At 37.4% G+C, this 25,032-nt stretch overlaps 7 protein-coding genes across 10 annotated transcripts in view; 3 read left to right on the top strand and 4 right to left on the bottom strand.

Annotated features, from left to right (window-relative positions):
- The window catches only part of LOC104724511 (uncharacterized protein At5g49945-like), a 2,464-nt gene extending 1,418 nt beyond the window's left edge, over positions 1-1,046 (bottom strand). The window contains exon 1 of the mRNA XM_010443007.2: positions 42-1,046. Coding sequence (XP_010441309.1) covers positions 42-1,046 — 1,005 coding nt within the window. The remainder of the gene's footprint in view (positions 1-41) is intronic.
- Positions 1,081-3,268, bottom strand: LOC104724519 (nifU-like protein 2, chloroplastic). Its single transcript, XM_010443019.2, has 4 exons — positions 3,035-3,268; positions 2,849-2,951; positions 1,997-2,307; positions 1,081-1,436 (listed from the first exon to the last, which is right to left on the bottom strand). Exons 1-4 carry the CDS (start codon positions 3,137-3,139, stop codon positions 1,248-1,250), a joined length of 708 nt encoding a protein of 235 aa, XP_010441321.1. The 5' UTR covers positions 3,140-3,268; the 3' UTR covers positions 1,081-1,247.
- LOC104724494 (nuclear export mediator factor NEMF) lies at positions 7,271-12,352 on the top strand. Of its 2 annotated transcripts, XM_010442990.2 has the most exons (15): positions 7,271-7,458; positions 7,567-7,679; positions 7,767-7,863; positions 7,953-8,077; positions 8,176-8,659; positions 8,755-8,940; positions 9,065-9,358; positions 9,448-9,600; positions 9,684-9,838; positions 9,934-10,039; positions 10,132-10,983; positions 11,098-11,145; positions 11,454-11,487; positions 11,592-11,885; positions 11,999-12,352. In XM_010442990.2, exons 1-15 carry the CDS (start codon positions 7,354-7,356, stop codon positions 12,193-12,195), a joined length of 3,243 nt encoding a protein of 1,080 aa, XP_010441292.1. In that variant the 5' UTR covers positions 7,271-7,353; the 3' UTR covers positions 12,196-12,352. The 2 variants fall into 2 exon arrangements, with proteins under 2 accessions (XP_010441292.1, XP_010441300.1); XM_010442998.2 differs by lacking the exon at positions 11,454-11,487 and having other exon boundaries at positions 11,098-11,179.
- On the top strand, positions 12,547-14,209 carry LOC104724468. Its single transcript, XM_010442959.2, has 2 exons — positions 12,547-13,151; positions 13,251-14,209. The coding sequence occupies exons 1-2, from the start codon at positions 13,004-13,006 to the stop codon at positions 13,973-13,975; spliced, it is 873 nt and encodes a 290-aa protein (XP_010441261.1). The 5' UTR covers positions 12,547-13,003; the 3' UTR covers positions 13,976-14,209.
- On the bottom strand, positions 14,181-15,401 carry LOC104724476 (stromal 70 kDa heat shock-related protein, chloroplastic-like). The gene is made up of 3 exons (XM_019230489.1): positions 15,339-15,401; positions 14,418-14,803; positions 14,181-14,314 (listed from the first exon to the last, which is right to left on the bottom strand). The coding sequence occupies exons 1-3, from the start codon at positions 15,399-15,401 to the stop codon at positions 14,311-14,313; spliced, it is 453 nt and encodes a 150-aa protein (XP_019086034.1). The 3' UTR covers positions 14,181-14,310.
- On the top strand, positions 16,296-17,372 carry LOC104751921 (putative B3 domain-containing protein At5g35780). Its single transcript, XM_010473981.1, has one exon. It carries the CDS (start codon positions 16,296-16,298, stop codon positions 17,370-17,372), a length of 1,077 nt encoding a protein of 358 aa, XP_010472283.1.
- Positions 18,400-21,814, bottom strand: LOC104724483 (heat shock 70 kDa protein 7, chloroplastic). Of its 3 annotated transcripts, none has more exons than XR_002034971.1 (9): positions 21,099-21,814; positions 20,762-21,014; positions 20,572-20,651; positions 20,336-20,478; positions 20,156-20,254; positions 19,848-20,037; positions 19,337-19,735; positions 18,733-19,238; positions 18,400-18,615 (listed from the first exon to the last, which is right to left on the bottom strand). XR_002034971.1 is itself a non-coding variant. In XM_010442975.2 (8 exons), exons 1-8 carry the CDS (start codon positions 21,678-21,680, stop codon positions 18,825-18,827), a joined length of 2,160 nt encoding a protein of 719 aa, XP_010441277.1. In that variant the 5' UTR covers positions 21,681-21,814; the 3' UTR covers positions 18,502-18,824. The 3 variants fall into 3 exon arrangements, 1 of the variants encoding a protein (XP_010441277.1); XR_757696.2 differs by having other exon boundaries at positions 18,400-18,601; XM_010442975.2 differs by having other exon boundaries at positions 18,502-19,238.

The raw sequence follows: 25,032 nt of genomic DNA, 5'->3' as shown, positions 1-25,032 counted from the left end.
AAAAAAAAAAAAAAAAAAAAAAGATGGAAAACTGATCTCACCAGATCAAGCACAGAGTCAGTGATCATATTAGCAGCTACTTCCTTGGATTCAGAGATGACAGCTAACTCATCTGACACCCATTTCCTCCCAAAAGGAAGAATCAAAGCAGATCTCCGCAAATCCTTCGTCTCCTTTAACATCGTCTTCACAGCCTTCTTCCTCACAATAGCCAACACAACCTGATCCATAGTTTCTTCATTCATATAAACTTCAAAAGTAATCTCATCTTTACAAGGAAGCACCAAATTAAAAAGCCTAGAGATCAGATCGTGTCTGCTCTTAAGCTCTATAGTAGCCAGCAATCCATGGCAGTACCTACGACCACTGGCGTAGAATTTGAACACATTCAACGATTCTTTCAACAACAATGGCGAATCCTCTCCTTCACTAACTCCTAAGATACTAAAATTCTTATGGAATATTGTATCCTTGGCAGCGAATTTAGCCGCCCAAGCTAACGCGAGACTCTCGTTCTCACGTTTGCCGACGAAGTAGTTGATTGTGAGAGCGATTAAGAAACAGACGCAAGCGATCTCCACCGCGTACGACTTTGTCTTCTTCTTCATCAACGGATCAGTAGTACTAGTAGCATCTTCTTGAGCGCCCGAAGAAGTGTTGAGATCTAACGTCTTTGAATTAGCATGAGTAGTGATGTTTTCTGTAATCAATGGTGATTCAAGTGTCTCTACCTCCGTAGGTAGTCCTTCGAACTCGTCTTCATCCCAGTATTCAAATGGCGTGGATTGAGGCTCGGGGTCTGATTCAGGGACGAGATCGGGGTCAGATTCGGTTTGTTCCGGTTCCGGTTCCAACTCCAGATCGGGGAGTAATGAGTGCGACTGAGTGATAAGAGGAGGAGGAAGGGTGTGGAGGTGAGAGGAATCGTCGGAGACATCGTCGTCTTCAGCATCGAATCCTTCGAATTGAGAAGCTACGAGAAGGTGGTGATGAAGGAAGAGGTAGTAGATGAGAGCCAAGGAGATTAATGAAAACGATCGGCTCATTCTGAAAATAATAAGTGAGACGACTCTTTGGAACTTAAGATCACAATATGAAGGGTTGTGTATTCGAACTTATTTGGGGACAAATATCAAAATGTTAAAACACAGTAAGTAGTATCTATGCACAACAACTGTCACTATACAAAAGGGAGCTAATACAAAAGAAGGGAACATACAATACAAGGAAAGAGTTTGTTTTTTTTTCTATATAAGTTGAACAGCTGCGATTGATGGGATTTTCTCTCTGAGTTTCTGAGTGACTGCTACTCGAACTGTCATGACTCCAGCAGCAGGTCCTGTGATTCTTATCTTCACTATCGGATCTTCAATCTCCACCAGTTCAAGCGATCCATCTGTTGTTCCGATCAAGTACGGCCTGATTTCTTCCAGTACCTAAACAATATACATGCACACAAAGCGTTGTTAACATCACAAACATAAACTCCAAAAGTTTAAGACATGGTGGTCACACAAAATAAATAGCTTTTAAGAGCACACATAAAAAAGTCCACAGGATTAAGACATGAAGATTTACTTGCTCATAAATTCACAAAAAGGCCCATACTAACGATATCACAGGAAACAGAATATCACTTTTGCTAACTTATAGTCTCGGTTTAATACATTTAGCATTTTGCAACTACCAGTCATATAACCGAACCACATATGCATAGCCATTAAGCAACCTAGAGCTTATACCAAGACAACTCTTTCCAATGTTTTTGTTCAGTTCAAGACGCGTAAAAACAGTATTTAGACCAAAAATATGGATTGAGCAAGTGATAACACGAAACCACATGTGCAGAGAACTTAAGCTAAAGACAATGCCACATTCTAACCTTTTCAAAATTTTCATCATTCAGTTCAAGACCACAAATATGGATCGAACAAGTGATAACAGGAAACCACATGTTCAGAGAACGTAAGCTAGAGATCAAATGCCAAAATCTAACCTTTTCAATGTTTTCCTCATTCATTTCAAGGCCAGTCTCTTCATCTGGAACTGCTTCCACAGCAACTATTTCAGGGATCTTTTCCATTAGGCGACGCTCAATACCCATCTTCATTGTCATAGTAGAACTTGGGCATGATCCACACGCTCCCTGCAGCTTCACTCGCACAATGTTTCCATCGATCTCATGTAACGCCACATTACCACCATCAGACATAAGGTATGGTCTGATTTCGTCCAGAACGCTCTCTACATTTTCCTCAGTTAGAGGTACTTCCAAGATTGGATCTGGGGTTGCTACTGCCTGTACAACTGCAAAAATCCAGAAATCAACCATAAACCTAAAATACATATTTCTACAGGAGAAGATACACACACAAGAAGCAATGAATACATTTCAAATCTATGGAAAATGGATAACAAACTTAAGAACAGAGACCTTTTTCTGTAAACTCTGGAGAAACGTTGTAACCTTATAACGAGAGATGGGACCAGAGAAGCATTTGTTCACAAACTACAGTTGAAATATAATCCTAAAGCAACCCAAATAAAAACAGATGATAGGGATACAAAACGAATTATATCATGTCTAAGCGTGATGCAATCACAACACCAAACTTGAGCTTCCCAAGATTCAAGGAGACTAGTATAAGACAAGAAAAACATCTGATTCTGTCAAAGTTCTTTTCTGAGTTACTAAGCACGTATCTACAACAACGTCTCTATTAGTTCAATAGAAATTTCAAAATTCATACGATTTGTCTTCAGAAACTACAGTCGATCATAGAATTTGTGCCCTAGTGACGACAAAGAATGAATAATAGAATCAACATCGAGATATTCGTATCCTGACCTTTGGATCGTCGGAAAAGCTGTCGACTCGATAAAGACCTAGATGGTAATCCCCGTCGAGGCCTAGCTACGAGGAGACCAAAACCGCGTTGCGAGCTCAAACTCTGCAAAGTTTCGAATCAAAACAAGCGTGAGAAGAACAAAGAACGGATCGAAAATTCGAAGGAGGGGGGAAATAAAAAATCACCTGAGCAGAAGAAAGAAAACAAGAGGAGGATGACGAAGAATGATCTAGGGTTTGCGGCGGCGTCCTGGAAACGGCCGCCGGGTTTAGCGCCGCCAGCAATTGCATATTTGATATTTCCTCCTCCACTCGATAAAAAAAAAAACTTAATTCGGAGATGATACGATCGATTGAGAGATTTCTGATTACCCAATGTTTTGTTTAAGGCTAACCCGGATACAAGTGTTTTTATTATATTCCTACTTTTATATGTAATATTATGGTTTTTGATTATGTAATTTTATGATTTGATTTTATATGATTCCATTTTCTTTATCTATACTAGTATTTCTTCAGTAGTTTTTGCTCAAAAATACTTTTTGGAAAATTTTTACATTTAATACATTACCTTTAATATTAGTTACAAAAATTCAAAATTAATTATAGGTAAAATTTTAAAAAAATAAGGAAATCTTTCTAATTCATTCAAACATAAATATATGATTCCCTTTCAATTTTATTTGAATTTATATTTAAATTATTTTGAATTATTCTATAATACATTTAATTAATAAAAATTGTGATTTTTTCCTGCATACGATGTAATACAAACTTTTAAAAACAAACATATATTACTCAATCGATGAATTAAAAATACGGGTACAATATCTCACATCGTCTAAAAAAATTGAGCAATGGTAGAGTCATACTATAAAAGAGACCAAAATGATTCTGAATATATATGAGTAGAAACCTTGATTTATCAGGCATTCAAACTTTAAAAACTTTTATTTGGTTTATTCCGGTTCTTTATTTTAAATATTCTAAAAGGTTAAATATGAAAAATATTTAAAACTTTTAAAAAGTTAAATATGATAAATATTATACCGCAGATATACAATAAATATTAAAAGTTAAGATGATATAGTGTGAGTTAAAATATCTCGGGACGAGGTTATATAGCGGGACAGGTTTTATCGATATTTATATAAATTAAAAAATATCATTAATTTGATGTTACACAGGTAAAACATTATTTCATTATTTTGTTAACACTGTCAGTATCAAAGAATAGACATATCTAATTAAATTGATTAAATAAATATTATGTAAAAAAATAAATTATATTGTGGTATTATATGGTTTATTTAACAATTATTATATAATTATAACATATTTAACCAAAAAATACAACTTATAATTTAAATATTTTAGTTATAAATAATTTTGCCCGCGGTGTACCGTGGGTCCTAATCTAGTTTAATATACAGATGTAACAGTGTTATTATATATATAGTCGTTTTTTGGTGTATTTGCAATAAAAGTAGTGGGTTGGATATGAAAGAATTATAAGTTGTGTAATTTTTTTTACTGTAATAATGTTAAGGGAAATTCTCACAAACAGCATAATTTTAAGTTGTGTTATTATATTTTTTTAGAAATTAAATGCTAAATGGACCAATAAAGAGAGAGTGAAACCTATAAAATCATATGAAATGAAATATAAAATCTCAAAGATTAATTTAATTTTTAATCTCTTTTATATTCACCTTAATTTAAATTATATTTCTAGGTTAAATTCTAATGATTTACTCTTTGTAGTAAAATTTTGGAAATGAAATATCAAATTGTTTTCTTTATATAGAAAATCATTAAATTACAAAATTTTGAATTAAATAGACATTATAATGATCTTTATATAAGTATATTTTGGATCATAAGAACTAAATATAATGATGAGTATACAAAAAATGTATTACAAACTCTTTAGAGGTAAGAGAGAGTTAAAAAATTTGATTTAATAATTCTATTATAATAGTTTATTTTGTCAAAACATTGCATACTTTTAGAAATAAAATAAATATACATGAATGAAAATAACTTCTTTAGCTTTATCCCCACATTGGACTTTGATCGAAATTAGTACTGTTGAATCTGCATCGATAATTGTTTTTTACAGTCACCAAAATTTTATTATACATATGTAATTAAAAATTATAAATAGTAAGAAAACAAAGAAAGAATAAAAAATACATAAAAACAAAGAAATAAAATTTAACAAAATGTAAGATAAATCTAACAAAATATATAATCACACTCTTACCATGAGTTTTGAACCCAACATAAACAAAACAAAGAAAATATTTAGAATTTAAGATATGGTGGATGATGATGTGAGAATGGTTATTTATAGGATTTCAAGGGATGACAGTTATATTTCTAAAATATTTTATTATACATATGCAATTGAAAATTAAAATTAATAAGAAGACAAAGAAGGAATGGAGAAATACATTAAAACAAATAAATAATTTTGAACAAAATATAAGATAAATCTAACAAAATACATAATCACACTCTTACCATAAGATTTGAACCCATGCAAGAACATAAACAAAACAAAGCAAATATTTAGTATTTGAAATATGGTGGATAATGATGTGAGAATTATTTTTTATAGGATTTAAAGAGATGGAAATTACATTTCTAAAATAATTTAATTAGAAAAGTTATAATTATTATTTATAGTGTGTTTGAATAAAAATGAATAGAAAAATTGTCAATTGTTTTATGTATAGGATTTTAATACAATATTATTATCTAATTTAATTAATTATTTTTGTTTTTAAATTGAAAAATCAGATGAAGACAGATAAGTAAGAGAGTGTATTGGAGTGTCTCTCTTTATCTACTGGAGACACAAGGTCTCCCTCCTTACTTTTTTTTAATTTTTTTTTTGTTTTTATTAAAAAGACATTCATCATAAATATCACCAATGACTTGCTCTAACAGAAGACCCTTAATTAGGACTTGCTTTGATCGTAGTTAACTAAATTATTGACGTGTAGTTACACATAAACCAAAATTAAAACATTTCATCACTTTGACACATCATTAGAGAAGCAGAGGAAGAGAAGAGATTCTTTGAAGATCGGTCTGAAGATGTGTTCAAGAATGATCCTGATCTTGCTTTTCGTCCACATCAGTTGGGTATCTGCGATCACAAATGATTCAGACAGTAAGTTTTGTAACTCTTAAGTTTAAATTCAACGATGTTAAGTTAAGTTTTATACTTTTTTAATTAATCAAATCACTCGCACATATAAATCAAATAAGCATGTTAACTTCGGATGTACATATTATTGACTATATTGAAAATATACGTAGAAGAAGAGAGCAGAGTAGATTGTGCAACTAATCAAAGCCGATATGTACCATCAATTCTTTGGTAGATTAGACTGGTCTCACACATAGTTTAATGATATATTATTGGTTCAATATAACTTCTTTTCTCTTTCCTCTTTTACCACATATGAAGCAGCTTCTATTGGCGGACCCACGTTCATTAGAGGGGGTGCAAGTGCACCAGTTAAAAGTATAAAATGTTTAGTTTATGCATGTTTATTAGTTATGTAAGTAGTTTAGTGGTCAATGATGCACCACATATTATTTGAGTGAAAGGATTCAAACATTATAATTGGATTATCAGTTAGTGCATATGTTTTTATGCTTCTATATAAAATTCGCTTAAAATATGCTCAAATTGTACTAAAATTTTACTTAAATTGTGCTAAAAATTAACTTAAATAGTGTTCAAAATATGACATAATAATAAATACTCAAATTGTAATATCCTAGAGGTACTAACATCTTTACAATTGTAGTTTGTGGAGATCAAATCCACATAAAACTCTAGACAACTCAATTAAGCTAAACAAAAGAAAATAAATTAAAGATTGAAATGCAAATTAAGATACAAGAGGTTTGTAAATTCAATAAAAAATAAAAGCTAGGCTTAGGGTAATTTTCAGGAAATCAGAAAAATTACACTAATTAATTAATTAGAATTCAAATTAAGCATGGTTCTTAAACTCGAAATACAAAGGTAAAATCAACCAGCTTTTATTGCGAAAATTATCTGTCTAAATCTAAAATTCTAAATTTCTTTGCTAAATTCAACAATTCAAACAAGCAATAATGATCAGATTAGATAAGTTTACAAAATTCTAAAATCACATTTATTTGCGAATAGGTATTTTGCTCATCAAAAATTATTTCAGTAAATCAATTTTCGTGCCTATTATTGTTTATTGTTGTGTGCGCGTTTATAATACGTAACTAAACCGTATAATTAGACATCTAATGTTGGACTTTGTTATTGGGCTTTGGGCTTTTAGGCCCATCTTCTCGTCGACCCAACACACATGAATAGCTCCCAAATTTCTCTTCTTCTTCTTTCTTCTACGCTCAGCAGTAGCACTGACCTTTCTTCGATTCGTTCCAGTGAAATCACGAAATTTCCAAACCTTCGAGAGAGAGAGAAAAAATAGAGAGATTAAGAAATGGTGAAGGTGCGAATGAACACGGCGGACGTCGCCGCAGAGGTCAAGTGCTTGAAGCGATTGATCGGTATGAGATGCTCCAACGTCTATGATATATCTCCCAAGGTAACAAACTTCTGGAATACGCTGAACATCTTCAAATCCCCCCAAAAATTCGTTGATTCCATTTCAGTTAGGGCTTATGTTTTGATTTTGCTCCGATTTGATGTGCAGACGTATATGTTCAAGCTCTTGAATAGTAGCGGTATCACAGAATCTGGAGAGAGTGAGAAAGTTTTGCTTCTTATGGAAAGTGGTGTTCGTTTGCATACCACAGCTTATGTTCGGTAAAAAGCTTCATCTCTATTCATCTATGTTTTCAGGTTTTGGATTTAGGAAGTAGTATTGATATTTTTTTCTCACAAATTGTGTAGGGATAAGAGTAATACTCCGTCTGGGTTTACTTTGAAGTTGAGAAAACATATCCGGACTAGGAGGCTTGAAGATGTACGACAGCTTGGTTACGATAGGGTATGATGGACTTTGGAGTTTTCTTGTGTTTTGTTTTTGGTTTGCTTCTTTTGCGTTGTTTTGGTTTTAACTTTTGTTATTGGCACCAGATCATTGTCTTCCAGTTTGGACTAGGTGCTAATGCACACTATGTTATATTGGAGTTGTATGCTCAAGGAAACATAATTCTTACTGATTCTGAATATATGATCATGACACTCCTCCGGTCACATAGGTTAGTTGAACTTCTCAACCTGCTGCTTTGAGATACATTTCTGTTTACCTTGATTGATGTGGCCTTTTTAGTTAATTATTTTACTTTCATCCCTGCAGAGATGACAATAAGGGTTTTGCTATCATGTCTCGTCACCGTTACCCGATAGAGATATGTAGAGTTTTTGAGAGAACCACTGTTTCAAAGCTTCAAGAATCACTTACTGCTTTCTCGCTTAAGGATCATGAAGCAAAACAGATTGAACCAAAGGAGCAGACTGGTGGCAAAAAGGGTGGGAAGTCAAATGATTCTACGGGTGCCAAACAATATACCTTGAAGAATATCCTTGGTGACGCTTTAGGCTATGGGCCACAGCTCTCAGAGCACATTATTCTGGATGCTGGTCTTGTTCCAACTACCAAACTTTCAGAAGACAAAAAGTTAGATGATAATGAGATTCAGTTGTTGGTTCAAGCGGTGATCGTTTTTGAAGATTGGCTTGAAGATATTATAAATGGTCAAAAAGTTCCTGAAGGTTATATTCTTATGCAAAAACAAATTTTGGCAAATGACACGCCTTCTGAATCAGGAGGTGTTAAAAAGGTCACTATTTTACTCTATGCCTCTTCATTTTTATTTTATTTGACAAGTACAATGGATTTATATATTGTATTTTTCTTTTACCTGGTTGTCTGCAGATGTATGACGAGTTCTGTTCAATATTATTAAATCAATTCAAATCAAGAGTCTTTGAAAAGTTTGAAACTTTCGATGCGGCTTTAGATGAGTTCTACAGCAAAATTGAGAGCCAAAGGTCTGAACAACAACAAAAGGCAAAAGAAGATTCTGCCAGTCAGAAACTCAATAAGATTCGCCAGGATCAGGTTTGTGATATTGATATTTATTGATGTACTGGGTTGGAATTTCCATTTCCATATATTTCTGTGTACCTTTTCTCCATCTTAAAAACTTATCTTAATTGCAATGTTTCTGTAACTCATGGTGTAGGAAAACCGTGTTCAAATTCTGAAGAAAGAAGTCAACCATTGTGTTAATATGGCTGAATTAATCGAGTACAACTTAGAAGACGTAGATGCTGCCATATTAGCTGTTCGTGTAGCCCTTGCAAAGGGTATGGGATGGGATGATCTAGCACGCATGGTTAAGGAAGAAAAAAAATTAGGAAACCCTGTTGCTGGACTTATTGACAAACTTTATCTAGAGAAGAATTGCATGACCTTGTTGCTGTGCAACAATCTCGATGAAATGGATGATGATGAGAAGACGCTCCCAGTGGAAAAGGTGTTAATCTCTCCCCACATTGATTGAATACACAAAGCTCATCTTCTTTCTTGTTCTGACATATAGGGCATGATATGTGGTTTTTGTAGGTGGAGGTTGACTTATCACTATCTGCGCATGGTAATGCTAGGCGCTGGTATGAAATGAAGAAGAAACAAGAAAGCAAACAGGAGAAGACTGTTTCTGCTCATGAAAAGGCTTTTCGAGCAGCTGAAAAAAAGACACGCCACCAGCTATCTCAAGTAAGCTTCCAAGTTCGTCGCTGTTAATCTTGTTTATTGTTTTCTTTCTCGCAGTCAACTAATCATATGCACTCTTCTTAAAGGAAAAAGTGGTTGCAACTATTTCACATATGAGAAAAGTCCACTGGTTTGAGAAATTCAATTGGTTCATTAGCAGTGAGAACTACTTGATCATCAGTGGTCGTGATGCTCAGCAAAATGAGATGATAGTTAAACGCTACATGTCAAAAGGAGATCTGTAAGTTTTCATGTACCGAGTTATTTGGTTAGTCTTTGTGTTGGTATCAAATATTCAAACATTATCATAAGTTTCTTTTCACCATGCTTTCTTAGGTATGTACACGCAGAGCTTCATGGAGCATCTAGTACTGTGATAAAGAATCATAAACCTGATCAGAATGTACCACCTCTCACTTTAAACCAAGCTGGATGTTTTACAGTAAGCAAATTCCTCTACCATTTTAGTTGTTTGAATTGTGTGAATATGGTGCAATGTCTTGATGGCAAGCATATGGATATAATTCGATGCAGGTTTGTCATAGTCAGGCCTGGGATTCCAAGATTGTTACTAGTGCATGGTGGGTTTATCCTCATCAGGTCACTAAAACAGCTCCTACAGGAGAATACCTCACAGTTGGAAGTTTCATGATACGAGGTAAGAAAAACTTCCTTCCACCACACCCACTCATCATGGGTTTTGGATTGTTGTTTCGTTTGGACGAGAGCTCCTTGGGAGCTCATTTGAATGAGAGAAGGGTAAGAGGTGAAGAAGAAGAAATGAATGATGTAGTAATGGAAACGCATGCTCCTGATGAGCATTCAGATGCTGAGTCAGAGAACGAAGCAGTGAATGAAGCGGTTTCTGCCCCAGTAGAAATTAATTTACCGGAATCAAGTACAGCATTGAGCCAAGATACTTCTACTTTTGACAAGAATTTATCTGGTACTGCTGAAGAAAATGTTGCATCAGCTACCTCGCAGCTCGAAGATCTACTTGACAGAACCCTTGGTCTTGGTGCTGCAACTGTGGCCAGCAAGAACCGTACAATAGAGACATTAAAGGACGAAATGGAAGAGGAAATGAAACAGGAAGAGAAAAAAGCAGGAGTTAGAGATAAACCTTACATGTCAAGAGCTGAGAGAAGAAAGCTTAAGATGGGCCAAAGCGGTAATGCTGCTACTGATAGTAACACTGGGCAAGAAAAGCAGCAACGAAAAGAACAAGATGTTATTTCTTCAAGCAAAGCCAACAAGAGCATACCCGATAACAAGCCAGCTGCGGAAAAAGTTACCCGTGGGCAAAGGGGTAAACTTAAGAAAATGAAGGAGAAGTATGCTGATCAAGACGAAGAAGAAAGAAAAATTCGAATGGCATTGTTGGCAGTAAGTACTTTCCAAATAAGATTTTCTATTTATATGGTCATAGACCATCAGTTCTTATTTTAGCAGTACTTTATGACTGTTATATGGGTATATTGATTTGCCTTTCCTATTCAGTCTTCTGGAAAGCCACTGAAGAATGATGCCGAATCACAGAATGCAAAGGTAGCTGTAACCGAAGAGAAGAAACCTTCTGAAGGTAAACTTTTCGATATTTTCAGCTGTTTCTTCTCCTACGCTTTGTTTGAAGTGGCACAATATGATCTTGATGGTTGTCTGGTTTTTATGCAGAGACGGATGATGCTGTGAAAATATGTTATAGGTGTAAGAAGGTCGGACATCTTGCAAGAGACTGTCATGGGAAAGAAACTTCAGACATGGACAAAGTGGTTATGGAAGAAGAGGATATCCATGAGGTTGGGGATGAAGAGAAAGAAAAACTGATAGATGTCGATTACCTAACTNATGCAAAGATCGCTGTAACCGAAGAGAAGAAACCTTCTGAAGGTAAACTTTTCGATCTTTTCACTTGTCTGACACTATTTCTTCTCCTACGCATTGATTAGAGTGGCACCATATATGATCTTGATGGTTGTCTGGTTTTTGTGCAGAGACGGATGATGCTGTGAAAATATGTTATAGGTGTAAGAAGGTCGGACATCTTGCAAGAGACTGTCATGGGAAAGAAACTTCAGACATGGACAAAGTGGTTATGGAAGAAGAGGATATCCATGAGGTTGGGGATGAAGAGAAAGAAAAACTGATTGATGTCGATTACCTAACTGGTAACCCGTTGCCAACCGACATTCTCTTATATGCTGTCCCGGTTTGCGGCCCCTACAATGCTCTTCAGTCATATAAATACAGAGTCAAAGCGATTCCAGGCAGCATGAAGAAAGGAAAAGGTAATAACACTCCCATTCTCTTCCAAATAACAATAACTAATATGCTCAAGTTGTCATTGTAAGTGTGAAGCTTTTGGATTCTATTGATGTTGTTTTTGTTGTGTTTTGCGCAGCTGCAAAAACTGCAATGAATCTGTTTACACACATGTCGGATGCATCAGTAAGGGAGAAAGAGCTGATGAAGGCGTGTACGGATCCAGAGCTGATGGCAGCTCTTGTCGGGAATGTGAAGATCACAGCAGCAGGTTTGACGCAGTTGAAGCAGAAACAGAAGAAAGGCAAAAAAAGTGGGAAACAACAACATAGCTAGGTTTTTATCTTTTGCTATAAGAAGCTAATGAAGGTTTTTTTTGTTTACTATATAGTGCATATTGGTCCATATGTTTGTATGTTCACCTTGTGCAAAAACGAAGCCCCAAGAGTTACAACGCAAAAAAAAACCTTTCAGATTTTATGTGTTTTGGTGATTTCAATATGTTCCATTGTTTCAAAAAAAAATTGGTAAATAAACAAAATACCTGTCAAATTAAAATGATATGATAAGCTCTACTTATGAACTGAAAAAGACATTGAAGATGTTATACCAAATGGCTTCCTTAGTAAAAAAAATTCCAGAAATAGCTAAAAAATCTAACAATCTCAAAATATCCTGCGGCGTGGATTCTTCTGCTCCTGTTTTCTTGCATTCTTTTCAAAACATACTTTTCCTCTTCATTTTTCTTTTTTTTTTTTGGATTTGGCAAAGAACTCAGGAATAATTCCCGAATATTCAATTTGATCAAACCTCTTTTACTTCTCTTCTTTCTTCTTCCTTCTTCATCAAAATCTATCATATATTATCTCAAACATCTCCAAAATCATTAATCTAAATAATACGAAGAAGGAAGAGATTATAAGAGCATCAATTTCTTAATTATTATTATTATTGGGGTTTCAATTTGCATTCGATTATCTTTTTCTTCCCATCATCATTTATACTTTTGATTTAGTTTTACAAAACCTAAAAGAAAAACAAATCTGCAATTTAGGGAGGGTTTGTTTAATTCGTAGTTTCATCAAACTATATATATCCTCTGTCCCCTCCATACAACAAGAGCAAGAAAAGAAGAGAGATATTGATGGCGGAGGAGAGATCGGCGAAGAGTAAGGTGAAGTTCATGTGCAGTTTTGGCGGCAAAATCCTCCCTAGACCATGCGACGGCATTCTCAAATACGTCGGCGGCGAGACTCGCGTCATTGCTGTATCTCCTGACATCTCCTTCTCCGGTAAAATCTTCTTAACAACAAACAAACTCATTCTTCTTCTTCTCCCTTAATCTCTCAAAATAAAGATCCAATCTTTTTGGTTTTTCCAATGCCACACAGAACTCATGAAGAGACTTACGGCAATCACAGAGAACGATGTAGTCCTCAAGTACCAGATCATTCCTGAAGATCTTGATGCATTAGTCTCTGTTAAGTCTGATGAAGATGTCAAACACATGATAGAGGAATATAACCGTCACGAAACCCCTAAACTCAGAACCTTCTTGTTTCCTGCAAACCCGGTTGTTCTTGAGAATCAGTTAGGCACCATCGAGTCACAGACCATTGAGCAACGTTACATTGAAGCTGTCAACGGTATTCTTCGCACACCCAAGAGTGCTTCTTCTCTTCGTTCTCCCATCAAAACGCGACCTTCCTTCACCGTCTCTAGTTCCTCCTCTCCCAGATCAGAGTCATCACCTGATGGATACGGTCAAGATCCGCCTGATACGAGTTTTCAGAACAACAGCTACCAGTTGAGCAGGCTTTACCCAATGCATAGAGTTCATAGCAGTCCCAACATCTCACAGCAGATGCAGACACAAAACCACCACCATAATGCATACCTGCAGCCTCTTAACAGGCAGCGACCACCAGCACCTTTAGACTTCCCTAGAGGCACAGGCTGGGGGGACTCACCGGGTCATGGTTTTAACCAGTTATACACAAACGCGCATAACTCAGGTGGTGGTAATGGTAGGTGTGGATGCAATGAAGAGCGCAGGTACTGGGGCAGAGCAAATAGCGTTCCTCAAAGTCCTAAGAACCACGGACTCCGCCTCTGATGTGTGCAGAGCTGCATAACACCATAACCGTCTGTGTATATATATTATTTGGTCTTGTGTTTGTTGTACAATTTAACAATGTAGGTATCTAAACCTGCGCCTGCATGATACTGTATATTGCAGAGGAACGTCTAAACTACTCTGTGAAAGACTGAGAGAGGTTTGATTTATTTTGTACATGTTTTGTAACAACACTGCTTCTGTGGACAATTTGTGCTCCAGAATATTGCTTCACTTATGTGTTTTAAAAGGAAAAATTTGACTCTTACCATTCATTTGCTGCCCACAAATCAAATTATCCTATGCAAACCTCTCTGCTTCTTGCACCATTTTGTCTACCTGCAACATTCACCCCAGAACCAATATGAATCATTAAAACATGAATAAGAAAAAACAGTACAAATCCAAAAAAAGTGAAAGCAACTTTTATAATTATACACACCTCATCCTTTGACAAGGTAGTAGCACCAGTAATGGTGAATTGGTGATGTCCTGCTTCTTTCCTGTGCCTTTGTCGGAGGCGCTGACAGATAGAATTCCATTGGCATCAATATCAAATTTGACCTCGATTTGTGGAACTCCACGTGGTGCAGGCGGGATACCATCAAGACGGAAGCTACCAATAGACTTGTTATCTCTTACGAACTCTCTCTCACCCTGTAACACATTAATCTCAACACTTGTCTGTCCATCTGCAGCAGTTGAGAAGACTTCTGATTTAGAAGTTGGAAGTGTGGTGTTTCTTGGAATGATCTTGGTCATGACACCACCAAGAGTTTCCAAACCAAGGAGAACGTTGTCACTCACATCTCCAGATAGAACACCAGCCTGAAATCAGAGGCCAAATAGCATTTTAGTGATATAGCTCATCAAAGTACAATGCAAATTTCTTATTACAAAACGTAAAGATTAGATGTCAACAAGAACAGAACACACCTGAAGTGCAGCACCTGAAGCACTCTTGGATATTCATGAGGTGATTCTTGTTAGTATTCCTCTGTTCAAGAACTTGTAAGGAAACTGACAGGGAAAGAACTCAATGATGAGTTGCAGAGTTTCAGATAGTGATTGATTGTCCTATAATCGCAGCCACTCCGTCTCATACTTAAAAAAGCTGTTCCTTTGTCCAATTGGATCCTTCCAACGTGAGAAACAGAACAAGAATCCTGGAGTTGTGACATTGTTTCGAACTTAAGTGGCCATGCCTTAAAGGCGATTTCTCTGCTTACGTTGTTGCTTCCTTCTGTCTCCCAGAAGCAATTTTGTCGAACACCTGGTAGGCATGAAAGTCCAGCTTACGATCGGATTGAAACGAAGCAAAATCAACTCCAATGTTGCAATCGACCTAATGAAACTTGGAAACCTCAACAAACACCTCATCGTCACGTTCATCGGACCAGAGCTCACGACGCACAGGCCCCACCATTGTTAAATGTTTAGAGTAGTCATACTCATAGCGTCTTCTTCACGATACCATCAATCATCAGCCAGCATAAATCTCAATATATAGATGAAGAGTAGACTCCGTAACAGCAAACCCTCTGGTCTAATCAGAGTCTTCACTCCTTTTTTTGTTGACTCATCCACTTGTACCACCTGAGCATTTGCCCCTGTTTCACTCTTCTCACTTCCTTTCTTCTTCTTCTTCTTCTTCTTTTTCCTTGAATCGTATAATCAGTATCCAACTCAGCAATAGCATCAACAAATCAAATGCCTTCACAGATTCAAAAGATAGCTCATTCAGTTAAAAATTTCACATGACGTAAAAAGTGAGATAACGTTAGACAAACCTGCTTTTCAATTGCAAGGCGCTCCAAGCGCGATCAGGCTAGTTCAGGAGTAAAATACTGAGAAGTTGTATGTTATTGTATGAAGTCGAACTTAAATTCCAAAAGACTTTTAATAATAGAATTAAATACACACAAAAAAAAAAAAAAAATAGAACAAAAAACGAAGCTGCAGAGAAATTTCCTAAATTAAATACACTACACTTACTCTTCTCATACTCGGGAAAAAAATAAATACCAAATAGGGACTAAATCGTAATTAAAGCATTACCCCTTAATGTTAACTTGACCACAACGGCTATAATTAGTTACTAATCACAATAATTAACCCACTAAACTCAAACACAAGAATGGAAAAAACAAAGACAAAATACCCTAACCCTCATGATAAGTAAGTATATAAGGCAAGAGACGGCACTTGTTCTCTGCAGTTTCGCTAGTTTCTCTCCTCTCAATAACAATTTCCTTTCTTCCCGATCACACAAGTCTTTCACTCTCACAACTTTTTTGAGATTCTTTCAAATTTGATCACCATGAGTATGAATCATCTCACGGTCACGGATTCAGGTAAGGATATGTGGTCGAATTTGTTTTTACTTGCGGCTACTGCCGTTATGGTTCAGGAAGAAGAACAACGTCTTCGTCTTCTTCGTCGTCGTGGAGAAGAAGACGATAGCGAGAAGAGTTTCTTCTATCTTTTCCCGAGGAAGAAAAGATCGTCTTTGCTGAATACAAGATACACACAACAAAACCCTAATGATGGGACTTCTATTATCTCTCCTTCTTCTTCATCCCTCCATGATCACGAGACGAAAAACACACAAAACCCTAGTTTTTTAGATGCGGAGCTACTTCGTGCAAAGAAGGGGAAATCTAAGATTGTCTGTGAAGATTACGACTACCTCCGAGAGAGCGATGAGGCGACGAGACTCTTTGAGAAGAACATGAAGAGATTGGTACGACGAAACTTGGATGGGTCGTCTTCATCGTTCCTGAACCTTCCTTGTTATAATTACCCTTCGTTACTCCTAGGTTACAACGTCACGGCTAAGTCTGAGAAGACAGAGGCGCACGACCCTAGTAAAGAACCATGCCTAAAGGAGAAGACAACAACAAGTCGCAAGAGGCGTGCCGTGCAACAGAAGAAGAGTGGTAAATTCAAGAAAGCAAAGGTTGTTTCTTTCCCAAATACAGAGGCACCTGAGTGGATTTTTCAGGTGATGAGAAGAATGAGAGCTGATGCCGCAAACCCTTTGCTGATCTTTGAGAGGTGTCTAACACCGACTGATGTGAAATCAGCCCAGAGCCGTCTCTTAATGCCATTCCAGCAGCTAATCAGAGACGAATTCTTGACGCCAGGGGAGTCTCGAGCCATAGATGAGACTATCGCTGTTGGAACGATTCTTGTGAACCAAAGATGTGAAAAGTGGGGTTTGCGTTTCAAGCTATGGCGGATGGACAAGGAAACTGGACATGGAACCTTGAATTACGCTTTGAACTGGGGCTGGAACGATGTCGTCAAGGGTAACAACTTAAAAGCCGATGACAAGATCAGCCTTTGGACTTTCAGGTGCCGTGGAGTGCTCTGCTTTGCTCTTGAGACATACTAAGCTTCTTCCCTTATTAATTTGGTGTCTGATTTGTCTCTTGAAACGATTTAACTTGATTCATCTAGTTTATTCCTTCTGCACAGCCATTGAACTTGAGGTTATGGTCTTGTAATAACTTCTAGGAAATGTTAATTAGCTAGCTACATTAAGGTGGTTTTTATTATGGTTTTTGTTCCTCTCTTCTTTTATTAGTATAGTAACTTGTCTATCACTGTTGTTGTTTCAGATCTTTTCTCTCTTTTGAATTGAACATTTTGTCATAAATATGGTTTCTTGTTTTGTCTACTTTAGTTATCACTGCACACTGTTAAAATACCTTTGCGATGGAAATGATCCAATCCTCCAAAATGCTCAACATAATATACAGAGCAAAAACAATAAGATCATGACATCCAAGTTTCGATTTCATTAAAAGTATAATAGGTGATTCAATCTCACTGTTGAAACTTGTGTGCTGCAAATGATTATTTGGACTGCTCTCAAGAAAGTTTGGCAACATTTACTAAATCAGTCATTAGACTTCACATGGAACCGCTTCATGTACGAGAACTGGGGCAGCGGTTCATGTTTATAATGTTCACATCTGAGGCCAATAAGGAAACAGAAATATCCCACGTAGTCGTCAAACGTAACAACTTGAAAACCGATGGATCAGTCTTTGTACTTTCAGGTGTCGTGGAGTCCTCTGTTTTGTCCTTCAGACATAGTAGCTCTTCACTTGTTCACTAGCTATTCAGGCGATTCTTGAGGTTTTCTGTATAGTTGTAACTTCTTGGAAGTGTTACTACGAATGTGACTGTGGTTCTCTCCTCTATTATTAGTAACTTGTCTGTCTGTCTCCTCTGTTGTCTTAGATCTTTAACAATTTGTTACAAATATAGTTTCTTGCTGTCTACTTTAGTTGTTGCATTGATCAAATACTTTGATTTCTTGTAATATGATCTCAAAGTTGTGACGAAAATAATCCATTCTCTCGAAATGCTCGATAAAACAAATTACCAGGATTGCTGTCGACTACTCTTGTGAGAATCTGATTTAAAACTATACTTAGAACCAAAAAAATCGATAAAACTATACTTAGAATCAGATTATCACATGAAAGTTTCTACTTTTTATAAAATAAAGTGACTTCCTCTTCTTCGGGTTTACTCTGCGCCATCAGGCTTCGATGCTGCCTCCTTTTGATCTCATCTCCTGCTTCGTCCTAATGACCTGCGCCTGCTTGATAACTGCAGAGGAACGTCTAAACTACTCTGTGAAAGGCTATGAGAGTTTTGAAAAAACACTGCTTCTAAGGACAATTTGTGCTCCAGAATATTGCTTCACTTGTGTGTTTTAAAAGGCAAAATTTGACTCTTACCATTCATTTGCTGCCAACATATCAAATTATCCTTCCTACAAAATCATGGACAAACCCCAAGAATAATACTCGTATGAATCCGAATTGTGTATTTAGTTGCTGTCAGTGAAGTCAGCGTCGATCACATCAGCATTATTGTCTCCACCTTTGGTTGAAGATGATGATGAGTCAGATGCCGAGGACGCTTCACCTCCAGGAGGAGAACCAGCACCTCCTGATTGGGGTTGGTTGTACAGAGACTGGCCAATCTGCATCACTTCTTGGTTAAGAGCTGCCATGGTGTCTTTGATTTCTTGGGTTGATTCACTTGCTATTTTCTCCTTCAGCTCTTGGAGCTTAGCCTCGACCTTTTCTTTCACTGGACCTGGAATTTTCTCTCCAAGTTCCTTCAGCTGCTTCTCTGTTTGGTACACGATGGAATCAGCCTGGTTCTTTGTGTCGATCGCATCTCTCTTTTCTTTGTCTTCCTTGGCAAACCTCTCTGCTTCTTGCACCATTGTGTCTACCTGCAACAACATCCCACAACCAATATGAAAACATGAATAGGAATTTACACTACAATTCCAAAAAAAGTGAAGCAACTTTTATATAATTTTATACACACCTCATCCTTTGGCAAGGTACTAGCACCAGTAATGGTGATGTCCTGCTTCTTTCCTGTGCCTTTGTCGGAGGCGCTGACAGATAGAATTCCATTGGCATCAATATCAAATTTGACCTCGATTTGTGGAACTCCACGTGGTGCAGGCGGGATACCATCAAGACGGAAGCTACCAATAGACTTGTTATCTCTTACGAACTCTCTCTCACCCTGTAACACATTAATCTCAACACTTGTCTGTCCATCTGCAGCAGTTGAGAAGACTTCTGATTTAGAAGTTGGAAGTGTGGTGTTTCTTGGAATGATCTTGGTCATGACACCACCAAGAGTTTCCAAACCAAGCGACAGTGGCGCCACATCAAGAAGAACAATGTCCCTCACATCTCCAGATAGAACACCAGCCTGAAATCAGAAGCCAAATAGCCTTTTAGTGATATAGCTCATTGAAGTACAATAGTACAATGTAATTATTATGACTACAAAACCTGAAGATTAGATGTCAACATGAACACACCTGAACTGCAGCACCTTGAGCTACTACTTCATCAGGATTGACTGACACATTGGGTTCTTTCCCTGTCAGTTTCCTTACGAGTTCTTGAACAGCAGGAATACGCGTGGATCCACCAACAAGAATCACCTCATTAATATCGTTGAAGCTGAGCTTCGCATCCCTCAGGGAATTCTCCACCGGTTTCCTTACCCTACAAGTTTGAATGCAGAGAATAGGAACTTAAGCCTTTATGGTAAATCACATAGCAATCTTGTTTGCATGGCGGGTAACTGATCTTAGCCACAGAAAACAAAAAAAAAAAAAATCACCTGTCCAGTAAGTCGGAGCACAATTCTTCAAACTTGGCTCGGGTGAGAGTGGTTTCAATGTGCTTAGGACCATCAGCCGTAGCAGTGATAAAAGGCAAACTGGACACAGAATTTCAATAAATTAATATCTCAGATACCAAAAAGGACCAGGTAAATGAGATCTGAGAAGGAAAATTGAACCTCATGTTAGTCTGAGTCAGTGAGGAAAGCTCAATTTTAGCTTTTTCAGCTGCCTCAGTTAACCTCTGAAGTGCTTGCTTGTCTTTGGTAAGGTCTATGCCTTCATCTTTCTTGAAAGTTGAAGCAAGCCAATCAACAACTCTCTGCATTGCAAAAAAAAGTCATATTTACCAGGTGAGTGAACAGATCAAGGTTCCCTGCCTTAAGTATCAAGACAAGTCTATGTTTTGACTCACCTTGTCAAAGTCATCACCTCCCAAATGTGTATCACCAGAAGTAGAAAGCACTTCAAAAACACCATCACCAACCTCAAGGACTACATTACAAGAAACAAAAACCCATAAATAATCAGAATACTCCAAATACCTACGAAGACAATAAAAGCCAAGTAGCAAAACCCAAGTAGTACTTTTCAGCAAAAAGTACCTGAGACATCAAAAGTACCACCACCAAGATCAAAGACTAGAATAGTTTCATTGCTTTTCTTCTCAAAGCCATAAGCCAAAGAAGCAGCAGTAGGCTCATTGATAATACGAAGAACTTCCAATCCAGCAATACGCCCAGCATCTTTAGTAGCCGTCCTTTGTGAATCATTAAAGTAAGCAGGCACAGTGATAACAGCTTTAGTTACTTTATCATTCAAAAACCTCGAAGCATCATCCACAAGCTTCCTCAAAACCTACATTATTTACAACCACACAAACTCAGTAAAACCACCCATCACCCAAATTCATTACCCCTAAAGTTCACAAGAGATTCAAACCTGAGCAGAGATCTCCTCAGGAGCGAACTGTTGACCAGTAGCAGGACAATCAATCTTAACATTGCCATTATCATCTTTAACAACTCTATACGAAACCTGCTTAGCCTCTTCACCAACCTCATTCATTTTCGTACCTAAGAACCTCTTCATAGATGAATAAGTGTTCTCCGGATTAACAACAGCTTGACGCTTAGCAATCTGACCAACAAGTCTATCTTGGTTCTTAGTGTAAGCCACAACGGAAGGCGTTGTTCTCTGACCTTCAGAGTTAGTGATAATCGTCGGTTTACCTCCTTCCATGGCAGCTACGGCTGAGTTCGTCGTACCTAAATCGATTCCGACTACTTTCTCGTTAACCACGCGGACTGGACCAACCGAGTATCTGGAAGCTCCGCCGGCGTTTCTTCGTCCCATACGGAGGAAGGCGGAGTTTGGAGTAGAGAAAGGATTGGTTCTGTTTCCGAAGAAGACGCTTCGTGGAGTGGAATTGGTTTTAGTACCATCGAGGATTTTGTTGGAGGAAGACGCAGTAGGGAATCCGATTCCGCCGAGGATGTGGAATTGTGCGGCGGAGGAAGCCATGAGATTGAAACCCTAAGGAGGAAATGAAGGAGAGTTAGGTGGAGGAGGAAATGAAGATAAGCCCGAAGAAGAAGGAAGGAGGAGAGGAGAGTATGTATGTAAAAGTGGAAGCTTCTAGAAAATGGTTGGTGGTGATGTTGGTGGCGGTGGCGGTGGCGTATATATGTCCTTTCGATTTTTATGTGTTTGGGTGGGCTTTTATGAAAACGGCTGAGCCCAACATATTTGAATCGTTGCATATTTAGAAAGTTAGTAGATAGAGATGTTTGAGACTTGAGAGCAAAAAACACTAAAAAAAAAGCTTGTAACAAAGTCGATATGTATAACTGATTTTGAGAGAAATGAGATAGTAATTAATAAGAGAGATTGACGTTAGAGGCTTTTACGACTTCCAGCAATGTTAAGCGTGTGACATTAGCTACATCTCGCTGAAACCACATAGCTCAAAATCCACTAGAAACAAAGCAAGTATAAGAGATATAATGAAAGAAAGATAATGACTAGCTCTCACACACTCTTCCTATGTATGTCTCTTTTAAGAGAACTACCCAATCCTTACACCATAAATGGTTTTCTCTTACTAACTTGCTCACTACTTTATTTGTTCTCTCTCTCTCTCTCTCTCACCAAACCAAAACTTCTTTCTATAAGTTGCGTTTATTGCATCCTCCGTTCCAAATGCTAGGAGTCAATCTCCATCTCCAAACAAATCACTGTTGGTATAAGCTTGACGTAGCTTGAAGATCAAGCTAAGTATATTTAGGAGGATCTAAATATACATATCAAATATGTTAGTTTTACTTTCTTTAGGAGTTATCTAAAGTAAGTTTTCCAAAAGTGTTTTTGGAAATATAGTTTATATATAAGAAGGTGCTAAGGTGTAGCACAACTTATGAGCTTTGAGAGATTGTAATTGAGAGATTGAGAGAGCTTAAAGGTTTTGAGTAAGTTTCCTTTGAGATTAATAAAGAGAGTTATTCTTTGTTATAGTTCTTAAGCAATCTTTCTAAAACTTTATTTGGTATCAGAGCAGTTATTCGATCCATACGTGAGAAAGAAGAAGCCATGGGTGAAATTGTTCCTGCAAACAAGCCGAAAGTAGGAGGACCATCATCGATCCAATGTCCTATGTTGCACAGTACAAACTATNCGTTTATTGCATCCTCCGTTCCAAATGCTAGGAGTCAATCTCCATCTCCAAACAAATCACTGTTGGTATAAGCTTGACGTAGCTTGAAGATCAAGCTAAGTATATTTAGGAGGATCTAAATATACATATCAAATATGTTAGTTTTACTTTCTTTAGGAGTTATCTAAAGTAAGTTTTCCAAAAGTGTTTTTGGAAATATAGTTTATATATAAGAAGGTGCTAAGGTGTAGCACAACTTATGAGCTTTGAGAGATTGTAATTGAGAGATTGAGAGAGCTTAAAGGTTTTGAGTAAGTTTCCTTTGAGATTAATAAAGAGAGTTATTCTTTGTTATAGTTCTTAAGCAATCTTTCTAAAACTTTATTTGGTATCAGAGCAGTTATTCGATCCATACGTGAGAAAGAAGAAGCCATGGGTGAAATTGTTCCTGCAAACAAGCCGAAAGTAGGAGGACCATCATCGATCCAATGTCCTATGTTGCACAGTACAAACTATACCGTGTGGACCATGAAGATGAATGCTACGCTTCGTGTGCACAAGGTCTGGGAGACCATCGATCCTGGTTCTAATGATGAAGAGAAGAACGACTTAGCTCGAGCCCTCTTGTTCCAATCCTTTCCTGAATCCTTAGTCCTGCAAGTCGGTAATCAAGTAACTGCAAAAGCAGTTTGGGATGCAATAAAGTCAAGAGATCTCGGGGCTGAGCGAGTACGTGAAGCAAGGCTACAAACTCTTATGGCCGAATTTGATAGGCTTAAGATGAAGGAAAGTGATACGATTGATGAGTTTGTTGGCAAACTATCGGAAATTTCGTCTAAATCTGCATCACTGGGTGAGACACTCGAAGAATCAAAAGTTCTGAAGAAATTTCTCAAGAGCTTGCCCAGAAGAAAATATATCCACATAATTGCATCCCTTGAGCAAGTTCTTGATCTCAAGACCACAACCTTTGAGGATATAGTAGGAAGATTGAAGACATATGAAGAAAGAGTCTATGATGAAGAGGATTCACAAGACAACCAAAGCAAACTCATGTATGCCAATACGAATTCACAAGAAGGAAGACGAGGCAGAGGACAAGGTCGAGGCCGTGGAAGAGGCAGAGGAAGATTCGGCTATCAACAAAGAGACAAGTCGAGAATAACCTGCTATCGTTGTGATAAACAAGGTCACTATGCTTCGGATTGCCCAGATCGTTTGCTCAAGTTGATTAAGGCTCAGGAAACTCAAGAGAATGTGAAGAAGATACTCAAGAAGCAGAATCACTTATGATGCAAGAGATTGTCTTTCTTAATGAAAGAATGTGCAACCAATGAGGTTTGATAGTTGCTCGGATAAAGCTTGGTATTTAGACAATGGTGCTAGTAACCACATGACAGGAAATCGAGCCTGGTTTAACAAAATTGACGAGTCTATCACAGGAAGAGTAAGATTTGGTGATGACTCATGCATTGATATAAAAGGAAAGGGCTCAATCTTGTTTATGACCAAAGGAGGAGAGAAGAAGATACTAGCTGATGTTTACTACATACCAAACCTAAGAAGCAACATTCTAAGCATGGGACAAGCAACGGAATCAGGCTGTGACGTCAGAATGAGAGAAGATCAGCTAACTCTACACGATCGAGAAGGTAACCTCTTGGTAAAAGCAAGACGGTCTCGCAACATGCTATATAAGATTGACATGGAAATCGAAAATTCTCGATGCCTGCAGCTTGAAAGACTAAGTGAATCAGCACTGTGGCATGCTCGCTTAGGACATGTCAACTTTGAAACATTGAAAACAATGGCGTCACGGCAAATGGTCATAGGAATAGCAAGTGCTCCGATAAGAAAGGAAGTGTGTACGTCATGTTTGTTAGGAAAACAAACAAGACAAGTGTTCCCTAAAGCAACTTCGTATCGTTCCTCACAAGCTTTAGAGCTCATTCATGGGAACCTTTGTGGACCTATCTCCCCTCCCACAGCCGCGAACAAGAGATATATATTTGTGTTGATTGATGATCACTCTCGATACATGTGGACAATACTTCTGAAGGAGAAAGGTGAAGCATTTGAGAAGTTCAAGGGATTCAAGGCAGTGGTTGAACAAGAGATTGGAACTAAGATCAAAACATTGAGAACCGATAGAGGTGGAGAGTTTGTTTCTCACGAGTTTCAAACATTCTGCGAGAAAGAAGGAATTGCTAGACACTTAACTGC

The sequence above is a fragment of the Camelina sativa genome, chromosome 2 (assembly GCF_000633955.1).
Source record: "Camelina sativa cultivar DH55 chromosome 2, Cs, whole genome shotgun sequence".
Classification (NCBI taxonomy): Eukaryota; Viridiplantae; Streptophyta; class Magnoliopsida; order Brassicales; family Brassicaceae; genus Camelina; species Camelina sativa.
The sequence above is the reverse complement of the archived record's forward strand: the minus strand, read 5'-3'. Positions and strand labels throughout refer to the sequence as shown.

What these genes read in the sequence shown, in the direction of transcription:
- LOC104724519 (XM_010443019.2), bottom strand. Translation starts at nt 3,139, where the DNA reads ATGCAATTGCTGGCGGCGCTAAACCCGGCGGCCGTTTCCAGGACGCCG. An exon ending in GCTTTTCCGACGATCCAAAG is followed by an intron (nt 2,308 to 2,848) that starts GTCAGGATACGA and finishes GGATTTTTGCAG; the next exon opens with TTGTACAGGCAGTAGCAACC. An exon ending in ATGAGGAAAACATTGAAAAG is followed by an intron (nt 1,437 to 1,996) that starts GTTAGATTTTGG and finishes TATATTGTTTAG; the next exon opens with GTACTGGAAGAAATCAGGCC.
- LOC104724483 (XM_010442975.2), bottom strand. Translation starts at nt 21,680, where the DNA reads ATGGCTTCCTCCGCCGCACAATTCCACATCCTCGGCGGAATCGGATTC. An exon ending in CTGAGGAGATCTCTGCTCAG is followed by an intron (nt 21,015 to 21,098) that starts GTTTGAATCTCT and finishes TAAATAATGTAG; the next exon opens with GTTTTGAGGAAGCTTGTGGA. An exon ending in TGGTACTTTTGATGTCTCAG is followed by an intron (nt 20,652 to 20,761) that starts GTACTTTTTGCT and finishes CTTGTAATGTAG; the next exon opens with TCCTTGAGGTTGGTGATGGT.
- LOC104724476 (XM_019230489.1), bottom strand. Translation starts at nt 15,401, where the DNA reads ATGGTGGGGCCTGTGCGTCGTGAGCTCTGGTCCGATGAACGTGACGAT. An exon ending in ACGATGAGGTGTTTGTTGAG is followed by an intron (nt 14,804 to 15,338) that starts GTTTCCAAGTTT and finishes CTCTGATTTCAG; the next exon opens with GCTGGTGTTCTATCTGGAGA.
- LOC104724468 (XM_010442959.2), top strand. Translation starts at nt 13,004, where the DNA reads ATGGCGGAGGAGAGATCGGCGAAGAGTAAGGTGAAGTTCATGTGCAGT. An exon ending in TCCTGACATCTCCTTCTCCG is followed by an intron (nt 13,152 to 13,250) that starts GTAAAATCTTCT and finishes AATGCCACACAG; the next exon opens with AACTCATGAAGAGACTTACG.
- LOC104751921 (XM_010473981.1), top strand. Translation starts at nt 16,296, where the DNA reads ATGAGTATGAATCATCTCACGGTCACGGATTCAGGTAAGGATATGTGG.
- LOC104724494 (XM_010442990.2), top strand. Translation starts at nt 7,354, where the DNA reads ATGGTGAAGGTGCGAATGAACACGGCGGACGTCGCCGCAGAGGTCAAG. An exon ending in TACATGTCAAAAGGAGATCT is followed by an intron (nt 9,839 to 9,933) that starts GTAAGTTTTCAT and finishes ATGCTTTCTTAG; the next exon opens with GTATGTACACGCAGAGCTTC. An exon ending in TTCGAATGGCATTGTTGGCA is followed by an intron (nt 10,984 to 11,097) that starts GTAAGTACTTTC and finishes TTTCCTATTCAG; the next exon opens with TCTTCTGGAAAGCCACTGAA.